Source organism: Eleginops maclovinus, chromosome 1 (genome assembly GCF_036324505.1).
Source record: "Eleginops maclovinus isolate JMC-PN-2008 ecotype Puerto Natales chromosome 1, JC_Emac_rtc_rv5, whole genome shotgun sequence".
Lineage (NCBI taxonomy): Eukaryota > Metazoa > Chordata > Actinopteri > Perciformes > Eleginopidae > Eleginops > Eleginops maclovinus.
In genome coordinates, this window is record NC_086349.1 from 25,646,589 (window position 1) to 25,672,822 (window position 26,234).

The 26,234-nt window shown below is 39.0% G+C and overlaps 1 protein-coding gene across 1 annotated transcript; it reads right to left on the bottom strand.

Moving 5' to 3' along the window:
- Positions 1 to 1,279: 1,279 nt before the first annotated feature.
- Positions 1,280 to 26,150, bottom strand: cacna1fa (calcium channel, voltage-dependent, L type, alpha 1F subunit a). The gene is made up of 45 exons (XM_063893268.1): positions 26,063 to 26,150; positions 23,326 to 23,465; positions 23,008 to 23,153; positions 22,607 to 22,759; positions 22,286 to 22,482; positions 22,091 to 22,194; positions 21,586 to 21,728; positions 21,089 to 21,157; positions 20,941 to 21,004; positions 20,822 to 20,848; positions 20,573 to 20,733; positions 19,850 to 20,075; positions 18,738 to 18,945; positions 18,265 to 18,385; positions 17,598 to 17,670; positions 17,401 to 17,464; positions 16,646 to 16,703; positions 16,453 to 16,549; positions 15,602 to 15,731; positions 15,443 to 15,502; positions 14,403 to 14,509; positions 13,903 to 13,990; positions 13,662 to 13,769; positions 13,119 to 13,171; positions 12,497 to 12,643; positions 11,724 to 11,925; positions 11,479 to 11,637; positions 10,607 to 10,717; positions 10,434 to 10,517; positions 10,285 to 10,305; positions 10,055 to 10,183; positions 9,898 to 9,963; positions 9,241 to 9,332; positions 8,317 to 8,476; positions 7,245 to 7,372; positions 7,065 to 7,161; positions 6,591 to 6,693; positions 6,377 to 6,478; positions 6,095 to 6,219; positions 5,083 to 5,420; positions 4,755 to 4,967; positions 3,554 to 4,125; positions 3,319 to 3,428; positions 2,808 to 3,089; positions 1,280 to 1,916 (listed from the first exon to the last, which is right to left on the bottom strand). Exons 1-45 carry the CDS (start codon positions 26,117 to 26,119, stop codon positions 1,710 to 1,712), a joined length of 6,102 nt encoding a protein of 2,033 aa, XP_063749338.1. The 5' UTR covers positions 26,120 to 26,150; the 3' UTR covers positions 1,280 to 1,709.
- Positions 26,151 to 26,234: the final 84 nt, after the last annotated feature.

Genomic DNA, 26,234 nt, shown 5'->3' on the forward strand with positions numbered 1-26,234 from the left:
ATGTAATCAGCAGGATTTGGGAGGTTTATGTAATGAGGAAACAAGTATTCCTAATATTTAAGGGGACACATTCTGCTCATTTTCAGGTTGCATATCAGTGTGTAGTCTCTCTCCTGGGACATGTCTCCCTGCTTTAATGTTCAGAAAGCTCTTTATTTTTCTCATACTGCCTGTGCTGTCTGATTGGTCCGTCGCTTAGAGATGTCCCGCCTCTTTCATGCTGTATTTTAAAATGTAGTGTATGTAATCTGGCAATAATCCCCATTTTCAAAATTGTATTAATCTGATTGCTTCTTTATTTATGTAACTGTAAGGGAATACGATTACGGTTTACATACTGCCATTAAAAGTGATCCGTTACTTCCTAAGCCTAATTATGCATATTTAAAATAGAAAATGTCCAATTCTTATAGAATTATTCTGCACAAAACAAGTTTATGAAAGTTTTTTTTACATTCATGCAAACTCTGTACAAAAGACTGTAAAAGATGATAACTCGTAGGATGCAGAAGAGAAGTGAAACCCAGATGTTGTCCATCTGCCCTCCGTTAATGGGTCATTATATAATTCACTCCTTTGTGTTTTTGCTGCGGTTTCCACCTCCATTATTAGGGAAGAAAAAACCTCTTAGCTAAAGTACTGTTAGTAATGGCGTGTTAGAATAATAAATACAAAATAAAACATACATTTGAGACAAGGCAGGAAATATCTTAGAACATATTTTACACAACACATTTATGGGAGGCAGTGGCTCAGGGAGATTAAAAAACAAAGAATAAAATAACTTATTATCATCATTAAATAATTATAAATAACAATAATAATAATAAGAAGGTTAAGTATTTATTATAAATACATCCAATTAAATTAATAATAATACTAATATTATTAGAGCCATTTAAGGTCAAATAAATACATTAAAAAACAAAAAATGTAAATAAATTATAATAATGATTAATTTATTATTAATAATAATTATTATTAATAATAATTATTATTAATAATAATAATTATTGTTAATAATAACAGGATGATATTTGAGTCATTATAGGTACATTTTTTAGTATAAATACATCCAATTAAATTAATAATAATACTAATAATATGATGGTATTAGAGCCATTTAAGGTACAATAAATAAGAATACATTCTAATAATATTCATGCTACATCCACTTCTATTTCACTATATTTTGGAGGCAAATAACACACTTTTTTAAAGGCATAATAAACAATAAAAAAACAAACATCTGAGAAAACATGATGCTTTATTTATAGTCACAAAATCAAAAATGCTGCTTTTAGTTTTCATGTTCCTTATAAGAGGATATTTATCATTTCTCTAAAATAGCAAATGCTGTTGCATGCACTCTTGTTATCAATAATAAACATTTTAGTGATGTAATATTTACTATTTTTACAGTTTGTACAGGAGTATAAAGGAACAACAGTTCATGTACAGTATAAAATGAGAATACAATGCAAAAAAAAGTCCAGTTTTCTGCAGTGAAACAACGTAGTGTCCTGCCACATACTGCTCTTAAAGTCAGAGTGTGTGTTGGTGTGTGTTTTGGCATTTACAAAATAACTTACCAACACAACATTTTTCCTTCAGACAACAAAGTTTCACACGTTTCTCTCCACGGCAAACAACACTTCCTCCCCTCACAATCTCCCCTCCTCCCTTCCTCTCACAGTTTCTTCCTGATCTCAGTAAGAGATCACGCAGTTCATCTCGTCCGCCAGCTCGTCCTCGAAGCGAGAGATGGACTGGCTGGCTCCGCGGGCGATGAGGTCAGACGCCGCGCTCTCCATGTCGTCCAGACTCAGGTGACACGCCTCCGCGATCTCACGCTTCGCAAAGTTCACGAACTTTGGGTCCCGGGCGTAGACGCCGAGACCCTCGGAGATCAGAATCTGATGTTGGATGGAGGGAGGAAGAGCGGTGTGAGGCAGGGATTATTTTATAACTCTCTGTGTCGTGCGAACATAAACATGCACGTCTATGTTGTTATCATTATATCTAAAGCTCAGAGTCACTTAGGCAAATTCAAATGCTAAATGTTGCCCCTTTATTTCTTTTACAATAATGTGCGATGACTGACTGACAATGAGACAGTTTCATTATTAATTAGTTAAGTAATGTTTTTGCTAATTCCTATTTACAAGTATTAGTATATCTATATATTACTCAATTCAAATAATCATCTTTTAACATAATTTGAAAATTAAGTTCTTTGTGTTTTCCATTATAGTTTATCTGCATACTGTATACTAAACAATTCCAGGGATACGGGATCTACTTGAAATGTTCAAGATCAAACTTCCCCCCCAAAAAACAAGGTGGAATACTGTTGGATGGTTCCTCTCTAGTGCGTACTTTGATTTGTACCAAAGAAAAACAAAAGACAGAAAAAGATGGATGAATTTGTGACGGAATCGGGGACACACAGATCCAGTCGGTAGTTTCAAGATAATATCTTTCGACCCATCACGCCTCAGAATCATTTGGGACGATGGATGGGAGGGTTGAATAGTTTGTAAAATGTTTAAAATGATCCTCTAGCAAAACGCAAATCAAGTAAATATCTTATAGTCTTTTCTTCCTTGTTCAACGATTATTTAAAGATAGACTTGGAAACTCTGAACCTATCCTTAGAAACAGCTTTTGAATTGAAATAACGCTGGGAAAATATTGGTTGATGTCAAAAACAAAGACTAAATAAGAGTGCTCACATTAATCAAAAATAGTCGCACAAGTTGATATTGCTTTGGGTTTCTCATTCACAAATATGCCCCTTTACTCACCGACTCCACCAGGCTGTCTGCGCTTCCTTTCTCCAGGTAGCTCTGGGTGACCGGGGGCATCCTCACGCTGCCGAGGGTCCGGGTCTGACCCGGGTACCAGCCCGGGGCCCGGCTGGTGGCGGGGAGGCTGGCCGTGGCGTCGCTCCACATCGGCGAGTAGATGAGCTTCCCGCGACGGCCGGGGGGGGCCATCATCCCCGGGTGAGGAGGGGGCCCCGCGGTCGCCGTGTTCACCCAGGAGGCCGAGGACATGGCCCCGGTCCGTTCCAGGCTGTGATGGGTCTGAGGACGGGCCGTAAAAAAAAGAAAAGTTACGATAATGGTAAAAACAGCACCGGACAAACTGATGTACGAAAAAATCCACAAGAATAATTTATGATGTGCTGCTTTTTTTACATGGTATTAAATGGTACTTGTGTGTGTGTGTGTGTGTGTGTGTGTGTGTGTGTGTGTGTGTGTGTGTGTGTGTGTGTGTGTGTGTGTGTGTGTGCGTGTGTGTGTGCGTGTGTACCTGTAGACGGGCTCTGGAGGGGGCTATGTTCCCATGGTACCCCGGGATGGGGACGTCGTCCAAGCTGCTCTGCGGCTGCAGACACTGCACGTTAAAGGACGGCTTACGGCCTGAAACAGAAAGCAGGGCATTATGGGAAACCGTCAGCATGCATGACTGGGAGTCTTTTCACAACATTACAGTAGCTAAATAAAATTGGGTCCCTGCCTCATATTTAAGAGAAAAAGTGAGTCACCTTTTGGTATGGCCGGCAGAATGCGCCTCCTGATGAACGATGATCCGTTATCGTTTCCATTGAATCCGTTCCCGGTGAATCCGTTCCCGTTGAATCCGTTCCCGGTGAACCCGCTGATCATGCTGCTGCTTTCAGTGCCGTTCATCGTGCTTCCCGAACCGTTAGCGCTAACGATGCTACCGTTCTCACTGATGTATCCATTTCCGGTGTACCCATTAGAGCCGTAGTGAGTGGGGCTCACAGTGACTGTCTCTCCGTGTATGTTGCCGCCAATATAACCGTTACCACCGTTAGCATAGCCGTTAGCATAACCGTTAGCAGCAGGGTTGGCGTAACCGTTAGCGCCAGTATTGATGTAGTTGTTAGGGTCAGTGTTGACGTAATTGTTAGGGTCAGTGTTGACGTAATTGTTAGGGTCAGTGTTGACGTGGTTGTTAGGGTCAGTGTTGACGAAGCCGTTAGCATCAAGAACGCTGTACGGTGTCTCCCCGACGCTGTCGACTCTCTGCAGGCTCGGATCAGTGTAGACGGGCTCAGGTGGGGCTGGAGGGACTGGTTCTGGATACACGTACCTGAAAGATCCACATCAAGACAATTATTCATGTTTTTCAGGGGAACAGTGGGAGAAATATGCGTATTGTGCTAAGAGTTAGATAAAGAGATGGATACAACACGCTCAAACTGTTAGCTTAGCTTAGCATAAAGACTGGCTCTGATTCAAAGTTAAAGAAAAAAGTGTTTCTACTGAAAAAGGAGAAGTAAAGGTAACAATCAATGGGCATCATGCAGGAATCAGTATACAGACATACAGACACATTTTTCATCCACATTTTTCATCCACATTTCTTAGTTGTTTTGTAAGTAGCCTCTGATTTCTAGGATTCATCAATGTTTTCCTATTTCCCTGATCCCTTATGTAAGATAAAGTTTTACAAGGGGTCCATAGCCCGCTGAACAAAATTAAAAAATGGTTGTCCAATGCAAAGTAACAGTGAGAGATGTTGGGAAATAAGCTTATTCTGCTAAGAGTGAGATAAATAGATGGGCCATTGTTCATGTTTGTCTGTACAGCATGAAGCTGAAGTCAGAAAACTGGTAGTTTAGCATAAAGACTGGAAGAGGAAATGTAAGAATATGAGGGAGGATTAGGGTTTGACCAAATAAATGTCCTTATTTATTTATCTAACATCTTGTTACTCACTCTTCCACTGGTGCTGGAGCTGCAAGCTCTCCTTCACTGACGGGCACCTGCTCAGGTACTTCTGCCGGAGCCTCCTCCACCACCGCCACCGGCTCTTCAACTACAACCTCTGGAGGGATCTCTGGAGGAGGAGGAGGACACTCCAGAGGAGGAGGAGGAGGAGGAGGAGACCCGAGGAGAGCAGGAGGAGGCAACTCTGTTATGGTGCCCACCCTGAACGGAGAGGAAACTCATTATGACTTGATAAAAGTGGGGGAGGGCAAAGAGAATTTTAAGACCATCTACTTTTTACTGCTCAAAAGGATCTGAATACTTTATATAAACCCACCTGATGGAGATGGGCTCGGACCTCGGCGGCTGCTCCGTCACCACGCTGAGTCCTGCCAGCTCGGACCCCGGCTTATGGTGCTCCCGCATCCCCCTCACCTGCTCCGTCACCACCACCTCGCTGGGCGGGCTCTCCATGAGCACCGTCACCTGCTCCACGAGCGCGTCGATTGGCGGCAGCGGCGTGGTGCAGGGGGTAGTGTTCACGGAGGTCCCGTGCTCGCTGTCGAAGATCTCATCGTGGCCCATCTCCCCCTCCAGTCCCTCCTCTTCCTCCAGGTCACACGACATCGCCAGGCGCATCTCTGGAGCCAAGTCCTGCAGCGTGCGCAGCCCCATCTGAGACACAAATATTAAGATTAAATAACAACATGCACCACAAGAGTAAGTAAATATCTACATTTGTAAATGATATGAAATGTTATAAAGAAGAAAATGAATTACTTTTTCTAGTACAATTCACCATTATTATTGAGTTATTACTAATATTTAATATAGTACATTCTGCATATTTTGACTTTAGTTTGTATTTGATCTTTTTGGGGAATTTATACATTTTTATCAGTCTAATTATTTTTATTTAAACTGCATGTTCTTACTTTAAAATACATATTTATTCCATTTTAATGTATTTCAAATTAGTATGTGTGTATAAAAGATGTCATTAAAAATATTCTAACTCTGATTTTGGTTCTGAATTTATTTGTGTTTTATCCTTTCCTATTGTGGCTAATTATATTTATACTTAAATCTGTCTTCTTATTGATATTAATCTGTGTGAACTCTTACCTGTTTTATCTGGTGTTTAAATCATATACCTGCTCTGACACCTGAATTTAATAAAGGTTTATCTTTACTAATTAAACTGAATGAGGGTTGAATAAAGTCTTTGTAAAGCCACTTGGATCACGCATAAAATGCATCTGGATGTCGTGCAAATTGTAATTTAAAGCAGAGCACCTTTTAAATGTCCGTCGGGGAATCTGAAGGTAAAGCATCTCATTTAAAGTCACCTGCAGAGAAGCCGCCCTGTCCTTTTTCTTGGATTTCCTCTCCCTCTCCTTTCTCTTACGGAACTTTTTGAAATAGTCCTGAATCAGGAAGCTGGCGTAAAACTTCCCACAAGTCACCTCATCACCTGACGAGGAAAAACACAAAAGAAAAATGTGTGAGGGACCAAGTGGAAACCTTTCAAATGATTGTCCAATGAAGGCATGCTAAATCTCTCAGACGTGTTATATAATCTGTAGTGATGTGTGCTCATGATGTCAGGCAGCTGTAGGTTCCTCTCGTACCTCTAGGTGGGGGAATAACTTCATCAATGAGCTTTGGTTTGGTGCGTTTCCACAGCTTTTTAATGATGATCTTCAACTCCTCGTTCTGCTGGTCGATGGGGCCTGAAGGGGACAAAAGGAGGAACACTTTTAAGGAAACATCCCCCTCAAAACACTGAGGTTTAAATGACGATTGCAGGTGTGATGCGTGGGTTGAACGAGCATGAGATCTGACCTTCAGTCTTGATCTTGAGTGAAGTTCTGACGAGAGCGAACAGCGTCGCGCTGAAGGTGACCGTCCCGTCCGAGTGCAGCGGGACGTTCATGGCCACCAGTCTCTGAGAGGACGAGAGGAAGAGGGAGATCTATCTCAGTGTTCCTCAAACTTTTTCTAAATAATGTACACCCTGACCACAGAGTGATTTGGAACAGTAGAAATAAAGATGTACACTGCAGCGTTTGCACTCATACAATCAGTTTCTTGCAACCCTGCAAAAGAATCCAAAGCTTGATATTTAGATTCCATTACCAAAGTTATGGCTACACGTTGTGAGCAGAAATACTGAATATAAAATGTAGTTTATTTACATTTGAGTTAAACTTATAATAGGGTTGTTTAGGAAATACCTCCTGCAGTTTTCCAAAGTACTACTATGTGGTCCCCTTTGAGAAACACTGATCTTTCTGAACTAAATCTGTGTGTCCTCACCCTGCAGCACACACGATGAGGACACAGTTTTCCAAAACCAAGAGGAGGCTGAATCCTTCGCAGCATCGTGACGACATCGATGTGTTTTATACGACCGCTGAGAGACAGAGAAACAGAACAGAAACTTCAAGCTCATATATGAAGTTTTAAAATGCATCTTTAAAGAGGAATGTTTCTCACGTGGCCTCGGGGTCGTAGTCGGACCAGACCCTCTTGAACTCGTCCAGGTGGTGAGTGCCGAGCACCGTCCAATCCCTGGTCAGATACTCAAAGTTATCCATGATGACGGCGATGAACAAGTTGATGATCTGCACAGAAGAGAGGACGAAAAACACAACAACTTATGACCAAGATTTCACTCAACAACATTTGATTCATGATTTTACGACATTTTTCATTGACTCAAGTCAGATTATATCACTCATCATTATAGAAACACATGAACCTGGACCCTGGGAGGGTAAATCTGCCTCCAGCTAACAAGGAAAGAGCTCAAAAGATGTTCAAATCTAAATGCGTAATGCTTAGTGGTTAAACGTCGGGCTTTTCAAAATAAGATAATCGTAATATTGCACATGCTTGTGTTTTTGGCCTCTTAATTAATGTGGGAACTTTGTGGAGGTGGTTTATACTTGAAGTGTAAGACCCTCCAGGATTAAACTCACCTCCATTTATCATGTTTAATGCCTTAAAATAGCACTGATGTCATGGAAATGCAACCAAAAATATATCCACCATCATAAATCAGGGTGTGTGATGTGTCTCGCTCGGTTTGGATTAACAAAATCCACGGATTGAGAAAACCGGCTTGAGCTTTTTAAAACTCAAGAGTCTGTAATACTATCCTCATTACGTCCATCTGACATTGATCCCAACTTACCTGACAGCCAGTAAAACACGAGTGTGAATTAATTATTCCTATATTTAATTTGGAGTCTGGAGGCTGTGTCATGTTGAATCAGAAGGAGGGTTTTAATCCTCTTCACCAGGCTCACAATGTACGGCTGTGAAGCGTACTTGGGACATCAATGTGTGTATTTATGTACGTTATATCTAAAATATTTTCAGAGAGAGAGAAATTCCCATTGGAGGGTACAGGGATTTTAGCCTTTGCAGACCATTTACATGCACTAAAACATATAGAACACACTGCAGGGAAGGGAAAACCAACAAAGCATAAGCAGGCCCTTTTAAGTCTTCTGTTTGGATTTATAAAAGTCCCATAATCTTCCTCCCCTGCAGCTGCACCCACCAGGTAGGCGCAGAGCATGAAGAAGCTGATGAAGTAGATGTAGGACAGGTTGCTGCCGCAGCTGTACTCCTCGCCCGGCTCGGTGTCGGAGTCGGGGTCGCAGCGTCGCCCGGGCAATGCCGCCAGCATGATCTCCTGCCACTGCTCACCTGTCGCACACCTGCAGGACACACAGGCCAGCGTTACTTTACCTCAGTCAGTGTATTGCCTACTAATACCCCAAAGTTTGAGGATAGAAATGTATAGTACGGGTCCCCAGCACAGTTAGCACAATCAGCATAAATTGTGTTAATTAGCATTCAATTGCATTATAGCTTAATGTATGTCGACCATAGAAAAAAAATTGCTTGGCAAATTTGGACAATTTTTGAGCAGTTTTGGGAGAAATTGAAAAGTCTGAGTCCATTTCTGACATTTTCAGGATCAAAAATGGCTGTTTTTATAAGAAGATGTCAACATTTGTACTCTCTGTGGGCTATTTTTGGGTCACTTCTGAAGTTTAAGGGCACTGAGTCATTTCAATTGGACAGATTAACTTATTTATCTGAAAAATAATTGTCCACAATGGTTTGTATAATTATTATCTTCTGCTCTCTTTATCCAATGGTCGCAGCACTACTCATGGTAGTCAAAATCAGCCAAAAGAGGGTCCAAATATTGCCACTTTCTGGTTAAAACTGCCATTTTTGTACCTGAAAATAACACAAACTGACTCAGCATCCTCAATTACTCCCAAATCATTGGGGTTATCAACACTGACATTAGATGCAGTTTGTAGAAGCAGACCGGAGTTCCAGCAGGAAGCTAGCAATGAACCACAGTGTACATATTTCAGACACCTTCAAAAATCAGTTTTAGTTATGTTGAGTATTTCCACCAAACTATCCCGTTAACGTCTGTCTCTTTCTGGTGTTATTGTCTGACCTGAAGAGCACCAGGACAGCCATGAAGAACGTCTGGAAGTTACAGTTTCTGTTGATGTGTGTCTCGTCATCGATGGCCACTTTCCCAAACGACTGAAAGGAGAAAACAGGGCGTGTGTTCAGAAACAAAAACAACAAAAACGTGATGTCAAAAATGTGTAAAATCAAAGAAGTAAGTTTATACTGTCTTGTTTGTCATGAATGAGTTGATTGAATTAAAAGGACTTGGTATTATTTGTTTCAGGAACGACTATTTTACATATTTTGCTTATATTTGTATTTACTTTTTTTCCAGGCACAGAATCGGAATTCACATTTTCACGTAAAAAAATGTAAATAGAAAAAAAAAGAGCAAATATTGAAGAATAAATGATTATAAAAGATAAAAAATAAATAAAAAATATGTACAAGAATCAATAAAATACAAAAAATCAAATATATATTACTGATCCTGTATAAACTATTATAAAATAAAATAAGTAAAGAAAAATTTACAATAAAATCACTTTTTTAAACTTATGCCAAATATAATTTACACAGAATGTACGTTTTACGTCACAACCATGACCATTATTTACCAGAATTGTATTTATCTTTCTTCGTAATCAGGTCTATTTATCTCCGGATTAAATAAGGTTTACTCATAAGAGAGGCTCACCTGCATGCCGATCACAGCGTAGATGAAGAAGATCATGGCGATGAGCAGACCGACGTACGGCAGAGCCTGAGGGGAAGAGAGTCAAAGGAAAGATCACAGAAAAGGATTTTGATATGAAAATACTGCAGTCGATCCTCAACGTGGATTATTCTCTGACCTGGAGCGACTTGACGAAGGTCCAGAGGAGCGTCCGGATTCCCTCTCCTTTACTGAGCAGTTTCACCAACCTCAACACTCGGAACAGACGGAAAAACGTGATGGACACTTTCCCACTTTCTCCTTTACCCTACAACGAAAAGATACACGTGTTGAGTCAAAAACAGGTGAATAAATAGGTATTTGTTGCAAGCATAAATCCATGAACACATGGATAGTTGCAGCTCTCACCTCCCCGTGACCTCCTCCTCCCTGGATCCATGTTTCAGGTGATGCATGAACAGGAAGAAGATTGAAAAGCCGTCAGGATCAGACACAAGGGGTTTCATTTCTCAAGTAAAACAAGTACATGAGCTGAGTCAGTCCAATAACAAACTCACGCTGAGCTCAGACACGGCGATATCCAACACGCTGCCGACCACTATCAGAGCATCGAAGGAGTTCCAGGGATCGATGAAGTAATGCTGCGTGAGAAGAGACATGTTGGCAGATAAATAAAGGTTTTATGGTCATTGTCAGATTCATTTAACAGGCTGAGAGGGCGAATGGTTACGTGAACGCGCAGAGCCAGCAGCTTGATGATCATCTCGATGGTGAAGACCACGGTGAAGATCATGTTGAGGATGTCCATGATGGAGGTGAAGAGCTTCGACTGCTCGTAATGCTGAAGGGGAAAAGACGACACAAATAGAAGAGATTACTTTATTTATACTGAGGTTTCTGCATAATAGAATAAAATAGAAGAAAAAAATGGATACAAATATTTATATAAACATAATTAAATTAAAGGGAAAATCAGCAGTAAAATATTAAATAAATGTTGAAGTTTAAGTAGAAATCTGCATGAAAATGATATAATACAAATAATTAAATAAAAGTAATAGGTATAGGTACAAATGTACAATAAAACAGATACCATAAAGTAAATATATATATTAAAATATGAATATAAATGCAATAACTTTAGGTAAAAATGTGCAAATTGTACAGCAACATAACCAAAATAAATCTGTATAATTGCAGTTTTAACTTATTGTAAGACATAAATAAAAGGAAGAATAAACTATAAAATATAATGAAAATAAGAATACAAATATGTATGTCAATTAATTAAATTAAAGTAAAAATGGGCAATAAAAATATTAAATAAAGATATGAAATAAATAGAATAAAAATATTAAATAAAGATAAAAGGTAAAGGTAGAAATAAAAAATAAAAATAGAATTCATTTAAAGGACATATAAAAATGTGCAAATTGTACAACTTCATAAATCTGTAAAAATGTGTTTATCAAAATAAATAAAGTGGTTTATATTATTTTGATTTTAACATAATAAATTAAAGTCAAAATGGGCGGTAAAAATATAAAATAACATAATAAAATAGCATGAGATGAAACAGAGATGGAGGAGCTGTGTGAATACCTGCACGGCCAGAGTGAGCGTGTTTCCCAGAATCAGAACAAACATGATGTACTCAAACTGGCTGGAGTTGATAATCCTCCAGAATTTGAGCTGTGACGGGTTCTTAGGAATGTAAATCTTTATGGGTTGAGCTTTCAGAGCGTAGTACACACACTGACGCTGGGAGAAAAAGAGAGGGCCAAACATGAGTGACTTTAAACACACACACAAGGTCTTCATTTTAAAACATCTCGGAGAATATTTACCTGGTTCTTGTTGAGCTCACAGTTTTTGAACTCGGCTTCTCCTTGCTCTCTGAAGGTGATGATGACGAAACCCACGAAGATGTTCATCATGAAGAAGGCGATGATGATGATGTAGATGATGAAGAAGATGGAGATCTCCACGCGGTAGTTGTAGATGGGCCCTCGGTTGATGGCGTTGGCATCCACGGCCCGGTAAAGAAGCCTGTATTATAAAAACACACATTTAGAGGATGAAGGATACGACTAAAGGCTGGGAATATTCAGTTTTTATATATATTTATTGTCAATAAAACAGCCTCAACATATTGACCATTACTCTGCAGGGTTTTTTCTAGAAGCATATAGCATGAGGGCACCAACGTCCTAAAGTAAGCCCCGCCCACTTTCCGGTGAAACTCCTGCATCAGAGAGAAGTGGAAGATAACAGTGTCTTCACGTCTTAAAGCTGTGAGTCATATATTGCACCTCAAACTACAAATAAATCCAGAGCTCGGGTTCCTTTACTTCCTCTCCAGAAAAAAGGAGAGTAAAAGAAAGGATCAGAAATCTCAGTCTCAGTGTCAGCCTGCTGCCTGCCACTCATCCCCCGGCAGACCCACCGGACATCCATCCCCTATTTATAAGCTTTACTAAGCTGTCTCTGCCGTCTGACCAGACATCTGACACCATCTCCATATTTCTGGACTCATTAAACCCTTTCTGACTAACAGAGATATTGTTTTCTGGCATCACTTTAACACTTTAGGGGGAAATGGTGTAAAGTTAGGACTCACTGTGGCCAGCCTTCAAAGGTGGACACGGTGAACAGAGCCAGCATCCCCATCAGCACGTTGTCAAAGTTGAAGTCGCTGTTCTCCCAGATCCTCTCCTTCACCATGGGGTGGTTCATGTCCCCGTCCTTATACACTACGAACGTCCCTCTGAAAATATCATTAATATAATACATTTATTTAACATCAGTGACCACATGGTAAGAATTGGTGACTAACAAAGAATAAGCAAACAGTATTCCCATAAAAAATGCACAATTTACCAAATTTAATTAATGACTTATTGGGAAGAAATGTGGATATTCCAAGACATTAAATACATAAATTACCGGATATTAATTAAACATTTTGCATATTTCTTTTTACATTTTATGATATTATACCGTTAAATTTGCCAGGAAAAAAATTCCGAAATCTTCTTAAATAAGACTTTTAAATTTAAAGAAAAGGAACAACTTTGCTTACATTTTTCAAGGTAGGATGAAACTGATCCCAACACTTTATTCTCAGAGTTCGGAGTCAGAATATCGTCCCCTGGCTCTGAATTTTATTAGTTCTCTACCTACAGTGGCCCTAATAATCGTTGTAGTATCTCATGAGGAGAAATGAGGAAGTAGAAACTGACCTGCACTCCACAGGTGTGTGTTTGGCTTCATCTGTGCAGCTGTAGAATCTGCCCTGTAACGTAAACACAGGAGAGAAAACATTAAACTAAAAAGGTCCTGGACACTAAAAATAACTGAGTTTAGAGGAAAAACTGCACAATATAATACAGTCCAATACAACGTGTTTATGACATCAGAAGTTTTGGAATACTAGAGGAAATTAAATGTTTATAATCGATGACATAATGAAAGGTGTTTCTATTTGTTTGTGCTCTGCAATTACAGACATGAGAGAGAATATTAGAGAAAAATCTGAGTTTAATAAAGTTCCCACACTGGAATAATAAACAGTAAAACTAAGAAAACAGAGACCAATGAAATATTTTTAAAAATAGAGAGGATTACAAAAACGGAAGTGAAACTTGAGTTAAAGGCCAATTTAAATAAATACATGTTCAGCTGTGGTTTCAAAATATGCCAGAACAGCTGTATTGGATTGCCTGAGACCGTACAGGTGTGTCTAATAGAGTGTGTCATTAAGGGGCTGACGGGTGAAGAGGTACCTTGAAGAGCTGGACTCCGATACACGCGAACATGAACTGCAGCAGCGTCGTGACGATCAAAATGTTTCCGATGGTCCGGATCGCCACGAACACGCACTGCACCACGTTCTGCAGACAACATAATGCACGTGTCAGCTTTTTATACATGCTGAATAAAGAGCAAATAAACCCCAGAGAAATGACAAAACCTACAGTAACACTTACTAACTTAATGTGTAATTTGGATTCAACAGGAGTTTACCTTCAGTCCTTTGGCTCTGTTGATGGCTCGGAGAGGTCGGAGCACTCGGAGCACTCTGAGGATCTTTACCACGGAGATCGCACTCGAACTGAAGGAAAAACATACAAATATTGAGAGTAAGGAACATATTAATCAGATAAACGATTAAAAATAAGGCAGACTTGGCTGGGAAGTAAATGTATTTGAGGTACTTTTGGTACTTCAAGTATATTTGGATGCTATTTACTCGAGTAAAAAAGCCAGACTATCATTTGTACCAGTAGTGTTACGAAAGTGTACAAATACTCTATTAATATCTGAGTACTTTGACCAACCTGGATTTAAATTTTAAGAACCCTAGACGCTAATAAGAGGAAGCTCACCTCAATAGGTATAATAAGCAAATACCGAAGTCATACAATCGACAAACCGTAAAAAAAAACCCACATTTTTGAGGGTCCTTTCGAGTGTGTGTGTGTGTGTGTGTGTGTGTATGTGTGTGTGTGTGTGTTTGTACTCACTGTAGGAAGAAGGAGGTGAGCGACACGCCGACCACCACCAGGTCCAGGAGGTTGAAAGCGTTCCTGCAGAAAGAGCCGGTGTGCAGGACCGCTCCGTACACCGTCATCTGGAATCACAGCGAGTTGTAGACGATCTCATTTACACCGAACATGTTTTACACAGCGGTGGAAACCTAACAAACCCTTTAGAGGAACTTTATTTGCGTGTTTTTCATTTCAGAAGGAAGTATTGTATGTTTTACTCCACAAAATTATCCAAAATCTTTAGTTACTTTGAGTTTTTGAAACACAATGCATCGTTGAAACGGTAATCAGTTGACCAAATATGTAAATGAGCTCTATTGCAGCCAGCTACAACCTTAGCATGCATCCTACATGTTACTGCACCAAAAATATTGTCTTTTTTTCTGGACAAATTTCGTCCATAAATGTCATTTTTCTCCATGATTTAAATTTGTAATAAATAAATACTAAATAAAATAAATCATGCAGTAACATAAGCATCGTGTTTAAATTCAATACCTGTATTTTAAAATAGAATAAGGTCCTAGAAGTACTTTTACTGATATTTAAATATGTCTACCCAAGTGAGATTTCCAATGCAGGACTTTACTTGTAAGGGAGAGTCTTTAAATCACGGTATTACTGTTACTCATGTCACTGCATCAAGAATATTGTCTTTTTTTCTGGACAAATTTCATCCATAAATGTCATTTTTTTCCATGATTTAAATGTGTAATAAATAAATACTAAATAAAATAAATCATGCAGTAACATAAGCATCGTGTTTAAATGCAAACCCTGTATTTTAGAATAGAATAAGGTCAGAACTTAAATGCTTAGAGGTTACTTCTATATTTGAAATAACTTTCTTGACACATATGTTATATAAGATTTGAAATGCAGGACTTTACTTTTTACAAATAGCTTTTTAAATCATGGTATTTACTTCTACTCGTGCTAAGTGTCCTAATCGTTTTCCTACAACTTGTTTTTGACTTGCATCCCATTTCTCTCAGCTTCAGACCCTGCAAAGTTACCTTGAGCACGATCTCCACGGTGAAGACCGAGGTGAAAACATAATCAGCGTACCCGAGCACCTGAGGAAGAGAGGGACTCACATCAGCTCTGGATCTCATTCATTCTGAAGGTGAGTAATGATCAGACGGACATGAATCTTGGACGTGTGTCTCTCTTACGATATTCCTGAATGAGTGAGACTTGATGGGGTCCTCAGCAGCCAGAGAGATGCTGCTGAGGATGATGAAGACGAGGATGAAGTTGGTGAAGTACGGATGATGGATGAGGTTGTGGCAGGCGACACGTAAACTAAAAATGGGAGGGAAGTGACACAAATCATCTGGATTATTCTAGTTATCTATCGGTATTAAAACATAGTAGACTGCATACAGTATGATACGAGGGACAATAGTGGCTTTCTGATGTTCTATGGCAGACATTTGATAAAGGTGAGATTTAAGGTAAAAAGAAATCCACTAAAATAAAATAGTTCACTAAAAAATGATGTAAACAAACTGTAATTTAAAGACTTCATTTTCCACTAAATAATTAAATATCCAGGAATGGTTTAAGATTTAACTTAGAAAAGGAGGAAAGTTCAAATATTAAAACTAATATGGAAACTAAATATTAAAATAACCATTTATTTTTTTGCAGTTTGAGGGAAAGAAAAGTTGGGTTCGAACAAAAACCTTTAAAAAGCATCAAAATCTGTGTTTTTGTTCATTATTGAAATATCCAAGACGTTGAAATGTAGAAAAACCAGCATTACGTTTAACAACAAATGTATTATCTATATTTTAGTTTATTTTAGTATCTATTTTGTTAATAAAAAACAGCAATAGCATTATGTTCAAAGACTACAAATAACACTGGATGAATAGCTGGTGGTTTAGGTAGATTAAACTGAAGCTGGTTAAAAGATCAAACTCAAAACGTGAAGATAAAGTAATGTTATAACATATTATATAACACTACCACATGGTATGGTTTGTGTATGTTATTTATTACATGTATGACGTTAGATTACCAGTTTTTCTTTCCCAGAAGGAAGAAGGAGCTTCCGTCTGGGATCGGGACGATCTTCTCTTTGGGTCCCGAGAACTCCGGCTTTAACGGAGCAACTCCTGCAAAAAAACAAAGAGAAACAAGAAAAATATCAGAGACAGTTTTACATTTTGAATCATCATGTCTGCAGCTTCTCCTGCAGGCGTCACACTCACCCTCCAGCCCCTCGATGGCTCTCAGCTCCTCGTTCTCCTGCCAGTCGTCCTCCTCGGCCTGAGACCAAACATAATCAGCTGTTTAGAGAAACTATGGAGGTATATCCGTCTCTGTTAGAGCTGCTTTTACTTTCAGATCATTATGGATTGAATATTTGGCTTATTAGTAAAAGGCTTTAGATTAAACTCGCTTAACTATTAATGTTGTGAAGTACACTAGGGTTTAATAGATTTGAATTTAGATGATACGTTCATTCGAGTCTCTCTTTTTGCTGAGAATCTCAGATTCTTTTCCTGGCAAATGTATGACGTTATTATATCAAAAGACATAAACGCTTTTTATCCAACACGATTGATTAATATCCTGTTAATTTACTTCTTTAATCTCAGGGAATATCTACATTTTTTCATCCACATCATTCATTAATTAAATATTGTAAATTCTGCATTTTATTCTGGGGAGATTACTCTGCTTTTTACCTTAATTTGTAAATTTGTTAGGAAGCAAAAAGAGGCGCTTCATGACTCACAACCCCCAGAAAGGAAAGTGGCTTTTTGATTTTACAAACAGACTGAAACGCCACGATGATTTTGTATGCACAGATCCAGAATCCTGCTGTTTATATTTATGGTAAGATATAACAGATATAAACAGAATCCACAAAAAAGGAAAGAACTGTGAATCTATTTACAGTACATATGCTGCCCATTCTTTATAGAAACGTTCAATATTTTTCAGGAAAGGAATAATCTACCCCTGTGTCTTCATCCTCTTTCTCATCGTCCTCATCCCACTCTTCCTCGTCGTCCTTTTTCTCTCTGGAAGAACAGTCAAACATTTTCACTTGTAATGGGATTGCTCATGTGAGAGATTTTCTTTGATATCAGGAAATACATCAATGAAAATATGCAAACTATATACTGTACTATTATTTGTTGTGTTAGAACTTACTCCACTACGGTTTTCCCGCCGCCTCCTGCCAAGTTGTCCACAGCGATAGCCAAGAAGACGTTCAGCAGGATGTCTGATCACACAGTCAGGGAGTTTCATTGGTTCCATTTAAGAACATCATGTAAAAAGCACATCTGTAATGTTCTGGAGTTTGGTGTGAAAGTGCAGCAGCGTGGCATCATGGGAATTGTAGTTTATAGCTTCTCAGTTAGGATTCCTTCAGTGTTTAATGTCCAGGAGGTTTTTAGTGTCTCCTTCTCTCCTCTGATATATAAATGGGTAAAAACAGTAAATAAGATCAGCTTGTTTCTCTGATCACTTTAGATCCAGACATCCCAATCACTAAAACCCTTCAACCGGTTAAAAAAGCACAAAGAGGAAAAAAGATTTTGGTCAAATTGTGGATTAAAACTTGACAAAAAGTCAGTTCCTGGCAGCCGATGCAAGCTCAAAGGAGACCAGAAGAACCATTACGTTAATTAAATCACACATTTCACTGACACTACACAACTCTTATAAATATATAGCATGAGGATAATCATTTTCAGACATTTGAATGTGAACATTTGACATATTATCTGTTTGAATGTGAAAATCTTCTGGTTTCTTTGAGTCGCAGACAAAACAAGTCATCTCCAGCTTTGGGAAACAGCGCTGTGAAGGATACAGTTACCGCAGACGAAGAGGATGACGAAGTAAATGCACACCACCATGTTGGGGAAGATGGGTCCTCCGTACGCCATGATGCCGTCGTACATCACAGCGTTCCAGTCCTCTCCGGTCAGGATCTGCAGACAGGGAGACAGACCTTTAATTTATACCACAACAAATGACTGTGAGAGGTTAACAAAATAAGGCCTCATTTGCACACAAAAAGAAATGAATACCCCAAAAAAAAGTCTAAATAAGGAACGCCACACAAGCTTAATAATAGGAAGCGACAGTAGGGAATTAAACATGTTATTACAACAAAGAAAAAGAAGCTTTATAAAAAAAATACATATTTTACAACAGTAGAAGTTAAAGGACACACTATCCAATTATTTTGCCCGAAAATATCATCAATCTCTGGAAGTGATGGAGGTTTGCTGGTGGTTAATGAGGCCCATTAATGTGAGATATTAAGGAGGTGTTAATCACCTGGAAGCAGGTGAGCAGAGCCTGAGGGAACGAGTCGAAGGTGCTCCTCTTCATCTGCGTCTCGTCGAAATTGAACTTTCCTCCGAACAGCTGCATGCCGAGCAGAGCGAAGATGATGAGGAAGAGGAAGAGCAGCAGCAGCAGAGAGCAGATAGCTTTCATGGAGTTCAGCAGAGAGTTCACCAGGTCGGACAGAGCGGCCCAGTGCCTGGAAATAACAAATTCAAGAGTTAAAGCAAAAAGATGATCTTTATCAGTTCCTTTTTCAGGCAGCTGAAATCTATCGCTATTAAGACATGGTGTGAATAAATACAAATAATATCTAATGTCTTGAATATATTTATTAGATATACTGTAAACCCTAACTTAATAATAGCCTTCAAATGTTTGAAAATCCCAAGCTTCTTACTACGAATTTTGACAGTTTTAAATGTTATTTACCTTTATTTTTAATGTTGATTTAACTTTAATTAAACTTTATTTTTAATGTTAATTTAACTTTAATCAAACTTAAATTTTAATGTTAATTTAACTTTAAATAAACTTTAATTTTAATATTAATTTTACTTTTAATTAAACTTTAATTTTAATGTTAATTTAACTTTAATTCAACTTTAATTTTAATGTTAATTTAACTTTAATTAAACTTTGATTTTAACCTTTTTTTAAACATTAATCTTATTTTTAAAAAATATTTAAATGTACATTTAAAAAAATGTTTGAATTGTGTTTTTTTTATTTGAATTTTTAATTATAATTTAAGTTTTTAATTAAAACATTGAATTTAAAATGTAATTGTGTGACTCATTGTCATTTGTTTTCAGCATCATTTAATTCAGATTTTTATTTTTTACATATTTTGCCTTTACCAAACATTGTGCTCACTGCGGTTTTGATATTGTATGAGCCCATATTGCCATCTCGATAACGTTTGGAATAATTGCAGCGTTAGAGTTTATTGATACTGCCTCTTTGGCTCTTAGAATGATGTAACCTTAGGAGCTCTCTTCAGGGTTTAACAGATTTACTAAGATCTAGTCTATCGTCACCAGGAGGAAGCTAACGAATGCGCCCCTCCCGGTGTTTCCCCCCTAAACTCAAGCTCCAGTTACCGGGTCATCTTGAAGATCCTGAGCAGGCGGATGCAGCGCAGCACGGAGATGCCGATGGGCGGGATGAACTCCATCTCCACCAGCAGCGTCTCCAGGATCCCGCCGAACACCACGATGCAGTCGAAGCGGTTGAACAGCGCCATGAAGTAGATCTGCAGGCCGAAGGCGTACATCTTCATCAGCATCTCCAGGGTGAAGAGGAGCAGCAGGACCTTGTTGGCTCGCTCTGGGGAAGAACACGAGACGGGGAGTCAGTGTTTCTTTAGGTAAGTGATGTCAGACAATGAGGTAAAATAAAGAAATAACATCAACAGTAAATTATGGATTACACAGTTCTTTAGCAGAAAACCCAATAATAAAGTGTACAGAAGTGAGACCCATAGGACACTACATACATACACAAGAGTGCAGAGTAGCTGCAGTTTTTAAAATAAAATGTATGGAGTCTCATTAATGAAATAACCTTTAATTTAAAAAAATGTAGGTTTTTAAAATGTAAACAAACAAACATTTAAAATTTAAAATGTGAAGATTTGAAAATGAGAAAAAGTGAAAAGGTAAAAACTGGAAAACATTTTTAAATAGAAAAAAGAAAGTTCAGAAAATGTGAAGCTGAGAGTTATCTGGGTTATTGCTTCTGGCAGGAAAGGGATTTTTGAATTATTTACATTACACTTATTATTTATATTAGTGTAATGTATCAAATGAAGAACAGACTCTCACCCTGCATCTCTGTGAGCCACTTGGGCTGCCCGTAGTGCTCGGAGGCGCTGGCCACAGTGTTGAGGAACACGAGCAGCAGAACCAGCCAGTAGAAGTTGGTCGTCTTCACGGCGACTCGGCAGTTCTTCCTCATCGTGTGGTTCAGCTGGCACAACTGGTCACTGAAAAAGAGCGGGACATTTGAGTTAAGGAAGCCTTTTTGACGGGGTAGGAGTGATTTGGTTTGATAACATGTGAGAAACAACTTACCAGAAGCTGTTGGCCATCATCTTTGCCCTGAGGAAACAAGAACATGTGGAATCATTATTGACTTTATTAACACCAGTGAGGAAGTGGAATTGAGTGTTGTTTTTCCTCAGTTTCCGTACATGAGAGACGCACAGAAGCCGTTGTCGTCATCGAGGTACGCAATGTCATCATCGGAGTCTGACTCTGAGGAACACAGAGAAAAGAACCGGGTGTTAGAGAACAGTCATGTCGATTAAACACACTAACAGCCGGAGAGAGCAGACCTACCTCCTCCGTCCTCACTGTGCTTGTACCAGCCGAACTTCTTCATCATCTTCTTCTTCGCTATCGCAGCACCTGTAGAGGGAAGCAGAGGCGGATGAGTTTTGACATGGACATTTTGTACTTTTTGTACCTCAATAATCCTCAATTATGCTTCCTTGTGAAGAATTTTGATGTAAAAGTAATTAAAGGTGGACCACAAAGAGGAGTTGAATAAATATTTCCTGGGGAATTTAATTTATAATATTTCAAAACTATTTTTTTCTATTTATTTAAATGTATTTTAAATATGAATTTATTTATAATTATGTCTATTTATTCATACATTATTTTATCTATTCATTTTAGTTTTTTTATGGATTTCTTTTGATATTTTTAAAGGAACAGAAACTTTATATGAAATTAAAATCTGTAATGGTTTGTATGAGTGCCCTTGATAGATCACGCATACGTATAGTTCAATGTTGCAATGTTTTGCCAACATGACCATGTGTTTGTCTCACGTTTGTTCCCCTCCTCGTCCACGTCCTCGGCCTCGATCAGCCAGTCCATGTACCCGATCATGTCCTCCTCCATCTGTTTGCTCTCCTGGGCCTTCTGCAGCTCGCCCCGAGCCACCGCCTTCTCTCTCTCCTTGGAGAACTCTCTGTGCACAAAAACACCAGAGACTCAGGAAACACTGGAGACACACGAGCAGGGTTCCTACTGATGAAGGCCGGGGAATTTGAATGACATTCCGAATAAATTTAAGACTTCAAAATCAATTTTGATTACATGTTTTTCCTCACGTTGTTTTAGCAAGTAGTGAAAGAAAGTGTTGGAGTGTTGTTGGTTCTTGTGACATTATTTTTCTTTAAAATGTTTATTATTTATAAAAAATAGATTTGACCAATCACTTCTAAAATATGAAATCAATGCTTTAAAAGGATCTGCGTGAACCAAAATTCTCCTAACCCATAATGCATGAAACAATAAAAACAAGGGGGGTTAAAAGCTGCAGAGACGTACCCGCTCAACACACCCAAAACAAGATTGATGATGAAGAAGGATCCGAAGATCACCAGAGAGACAAAGTAGATCCAGGGGATTTCAAACCCGATGGCGTCGTTCATCTGAGCACAGAGGCAGGTAAACAACACAAACAGGTTAGTGTTTGTTGACAACAAACAAGGTCAAACAGTGCCCGGGAACCTGAGTGTGTACCCAGTAGAGGACGTCGGTCCAGCCCTCCATGGTGATGCACTGGAACACCGTCAGCATGGCGAAGAAGATGTTGTCGAAGTTGGTGATGCCGCCGTTAGGCCCCTCCCACTTCCCCCTGCACTCCGTCCCGTTATCGTCACAGAAGCGTCCGCTGCCGGCGAACGCGCACGGCGACGGGTCGTCTTCCACGATGAGGCCTGCAGCAGAGAGAGACAGCTGTAAGGCCACTCACACACACACCCACACACACACACACACACACACACACACACACACACACACACACACACACGTAGATATGTGTGTTTTAGTTGTACAGACCTGAGCCCATGGAGTAGCAGGTCTTGTGCATGCGTCCGATGAAGAGCTCCAGGCCGATGATGGCGTAGATGATGATGACGAACATCACCAGCATACCGATGTGCAGCAGGGGGACCATGGCCTTCATGATGGAGTTCAACACAATCTGTAAACCTGACAACAGAAACACACACTTTCTATGGGATGCAAAACACGTTCAGGTGCTCTTTGCCCTGCCACGCTTTTCACTGAAACAACAATATTGGGTCTCTTTCATTCAAAAAATGAACAAGAACACTGTGGGACTTTTACAAACATTTGTAGCTACCTTTTTTGACAGGAATACCTCAAACAAAACCGAATATTTGATCACTTTTTACTCTTCAGTGTTTAAAGAGTGTTTGATTTAAAGACAGACGTACTCGGCACTCCTGATACGAGCCTGAGCGGTCGCAGCACCCTGAAGGCTCTCAGGGCTTTGACGTCCAGACCTCCAGGTTTGCCCGCCGCGTGGTGAGCCTCTCCGGGCTTATGGTCCGTCATGCCCTCCGCGATCACACTGAACAACCTGCGCACGCACGCACACACACACACACACACACACACACACACACACACACACACACACACACACACACACACACACACACACACACACACACACACACCAATAATATCTGTTAGATCTTACAGTACAGCAATGGAAGACCGTTTGCAGATGATGTGAAGCAGCAACAGACCCGACGATGACGATGACGAAATCCAGTAAATTCCAGCCGCTGCGGATGTAGGCGCTGGGGTGCATCACCAGGCCGTAGGCGAGGATCTTAGTAAAGGTCTCGATGGTGAAAATGACGAGGAACACGTACTCTACTTGTTCCTGAGAACAGAGGAAAAGGGAAACATATGCATGTTCATTTACATTACCTTTAGCGGAAGCTTTTATCCAAAGCTGCTTACAATAAGAGCAAAAATGCTGCAAGATTCCTGCAGGTGCATTTAAGTGCTCTAACATTTAGGTACCTACTCTGATTGGTGTTGGTCATGTATTTTATGGTCATATTTTGTTGTATTTAAGTGTCTTTTCAAGCTTTGAAGTGATTATGTGTGTGTGTTCCTCTTCCCTGGGCATCTGTAGTTGATACTAACATTTGCACGTATGTTGTTTGTAAAAGTGTACCGTGAGTTAATAGTATGGGTTGTTATGTCTTCGATTTTTAAAGGAAAGCTGTCTAATGGTTTCACGGTATACGGTATTAATCTATCATCAGCTAAATACCTAAAGTTAAGACAACAGTTATAAAACACAGCAAGGCATGTAGGTTTACTTGTTAGTTGCATGCTAAATTAAACAGTAAATACAAATAACATCAGCTGTGATTCATGTTCACTTTCCCTTGCAGCATGTCCGTCTGAAAGCAATAAATGCACGAGAAAAAGTGAAATAAAGACATCTATAAACTGCTCGTCGAGGCCTTAGGAGACATGTTCTTCTCTGAACCACGTGTGTTGTTATCATTCGGGGCGGTGGCTCTCTAACCTCTTAACCCAGTGCCTAAATTTAAGCCTGTCAGTGGATCCCTTTCTGTAGCCTGCAGCTTAACGCCTCTAATCACAGCAACCACTGTCACTAGGCCTATTACCCCGGCTGACGCAATAATCCAGCCACTGACGTTTAACTGGAACCGACAGAGCCCACAGAAATCATGAAACAATCACCTTTTGCAAAAACTGTGGTTTTAGGCGCTAATGCTTTAAGTCACTGAAGGGAAGAGCATGACAAAAATCTCCTTTGTGCAAAGCAATACAGATCTACTGACATATACCCTGCTGCAAGAGCTGGTGTATGTCCTTCTACTATTTTAAATAAAATAACCTAAAATCCAATTCATATTTGATTATTTTTTTTGCACAGAAGTAGCATAAAAGTACTTGAATTATCCAAGGTGGGATATTGGCTTTTGGAGCTCCATTTTAGAATACAATTAATAAATATTTAACTAAATATAAGAAGTAAAAATTAGCAATAAAAGATAATCAAAAATAAAAGTATGTTTATAAAAATGGGGAGTTATGGTAAAAATGTGCAATAAAAGATCAAATAAAACTGAATATAAATAACATTTTATGGTCAAACATTACAATAAAACATTAATTAAAATATAAAAATAATAATAAATTGTTATAGTTAAATATGCAGTAAAACATTAAATAAAATGTCATCAAATATTTAAATAAAAATATGATGTTATGGTAAAAATGTGCAATAAAAGATGCAATTAAAGTGAATTAAAAATATGCACATAAAAAAGTGAATTGATGGTTAAAATGTGTAATTAAAGATAAAATAAAATAGGATAAAATATTTACAGGTTTGTTTTCAACTTTGCAAATGTGATTTTTTTTCCAAATATTTTTAAGCCTACTTTTTTTTTTTTACTAAAATACCTCAAATCTAATTGTAATACTGATCACTTTTACTTTATGCAAACAAAGCTTTAACATTAGGATTGTTTCCAGTGCAACAGCAAATATTCAAAGCTCATGGCTCATATTTCCAATATGCAAAAAAACAAGGGGCTCATTTTCAGTTTGATCGCTGACGCATGTGTATTTTAATTGGGAGAGATGGTGAGAAAGAGAAGACAAAGAGAGGAGGAGGAAGAGGCAGATGGTTGGTGTTTAAGTCATCATGATCCCTGACAGGGTCACCTCAGCCAGCTCAGCGCCCCTCCAACAAACACCAGAACCTTCTCTGTGAGTGCTGCTGCCTTCAGCTCAACACCTCCTGACCACGGCTCCTCTTTAAAAAACATCTGTCTACACGTCAGTCATGAATCACGCAGGCATCTGTCAGAGGACTTCAGAATCACCGTAGGGGGATCACACAAGATGCTCTTAGTGAGAGTCGAGCCTTTGAAACTGGATCATACTGTAGTACCAACATCCAAAGTCGGGGTGTAAACGAGAAGCACAGAGCTTCACTCAGATTACAACACTTCTCCAGAGTACAGTTTAACTGCTTACTAAAGTGAGAATAGCAGGACAAATATCTGAGTCTGTCTCACCACAAAACAAAAATGCAAATGGATGATGTTAAACAAATATGCAAGCTATATAAATAAATAATACCTTCACAGTCTCTAATTTATATTCTTAAAATGCCACTTGCACATAGAAAGAGTATTACGCCTTGAAAGCTTAATTTATTGCCCTAACAGCAGGGGTCCTTTTAGCAGCTTTGCAGGTAAAGTTGCATATTAAACTGGGCAATAACATCGTATAAACCCTGTTTCACTTTTAAAACATGGTGCTTACAGTGCAGAGCTTTTTAAAGAATGACATATGTACTGGTTTAGGTGCAATCACTGTTTTTACAAAAAGGAGCCGTACTTATCTTTCTAAATACCAACCTGTATTTAATGAATATATAAAGTAAGTGAGTGTCGAGTGTGTAATATATGCTGTGCTTCTCACCAGTTGGTGGTTGGTGACGTTGGAGTCGTCGTCAGGGTACGGTTTGGTTACTCCCATGGCCACGCAGTTGGCAAAAATGGCGAGAAGAATGAAAATATCAAAGGGCCTGAGGAGCGGAGTTAAGGTACAACAGGAGATGCATCTTCCGGGGAAAATACACACGACAGAATAA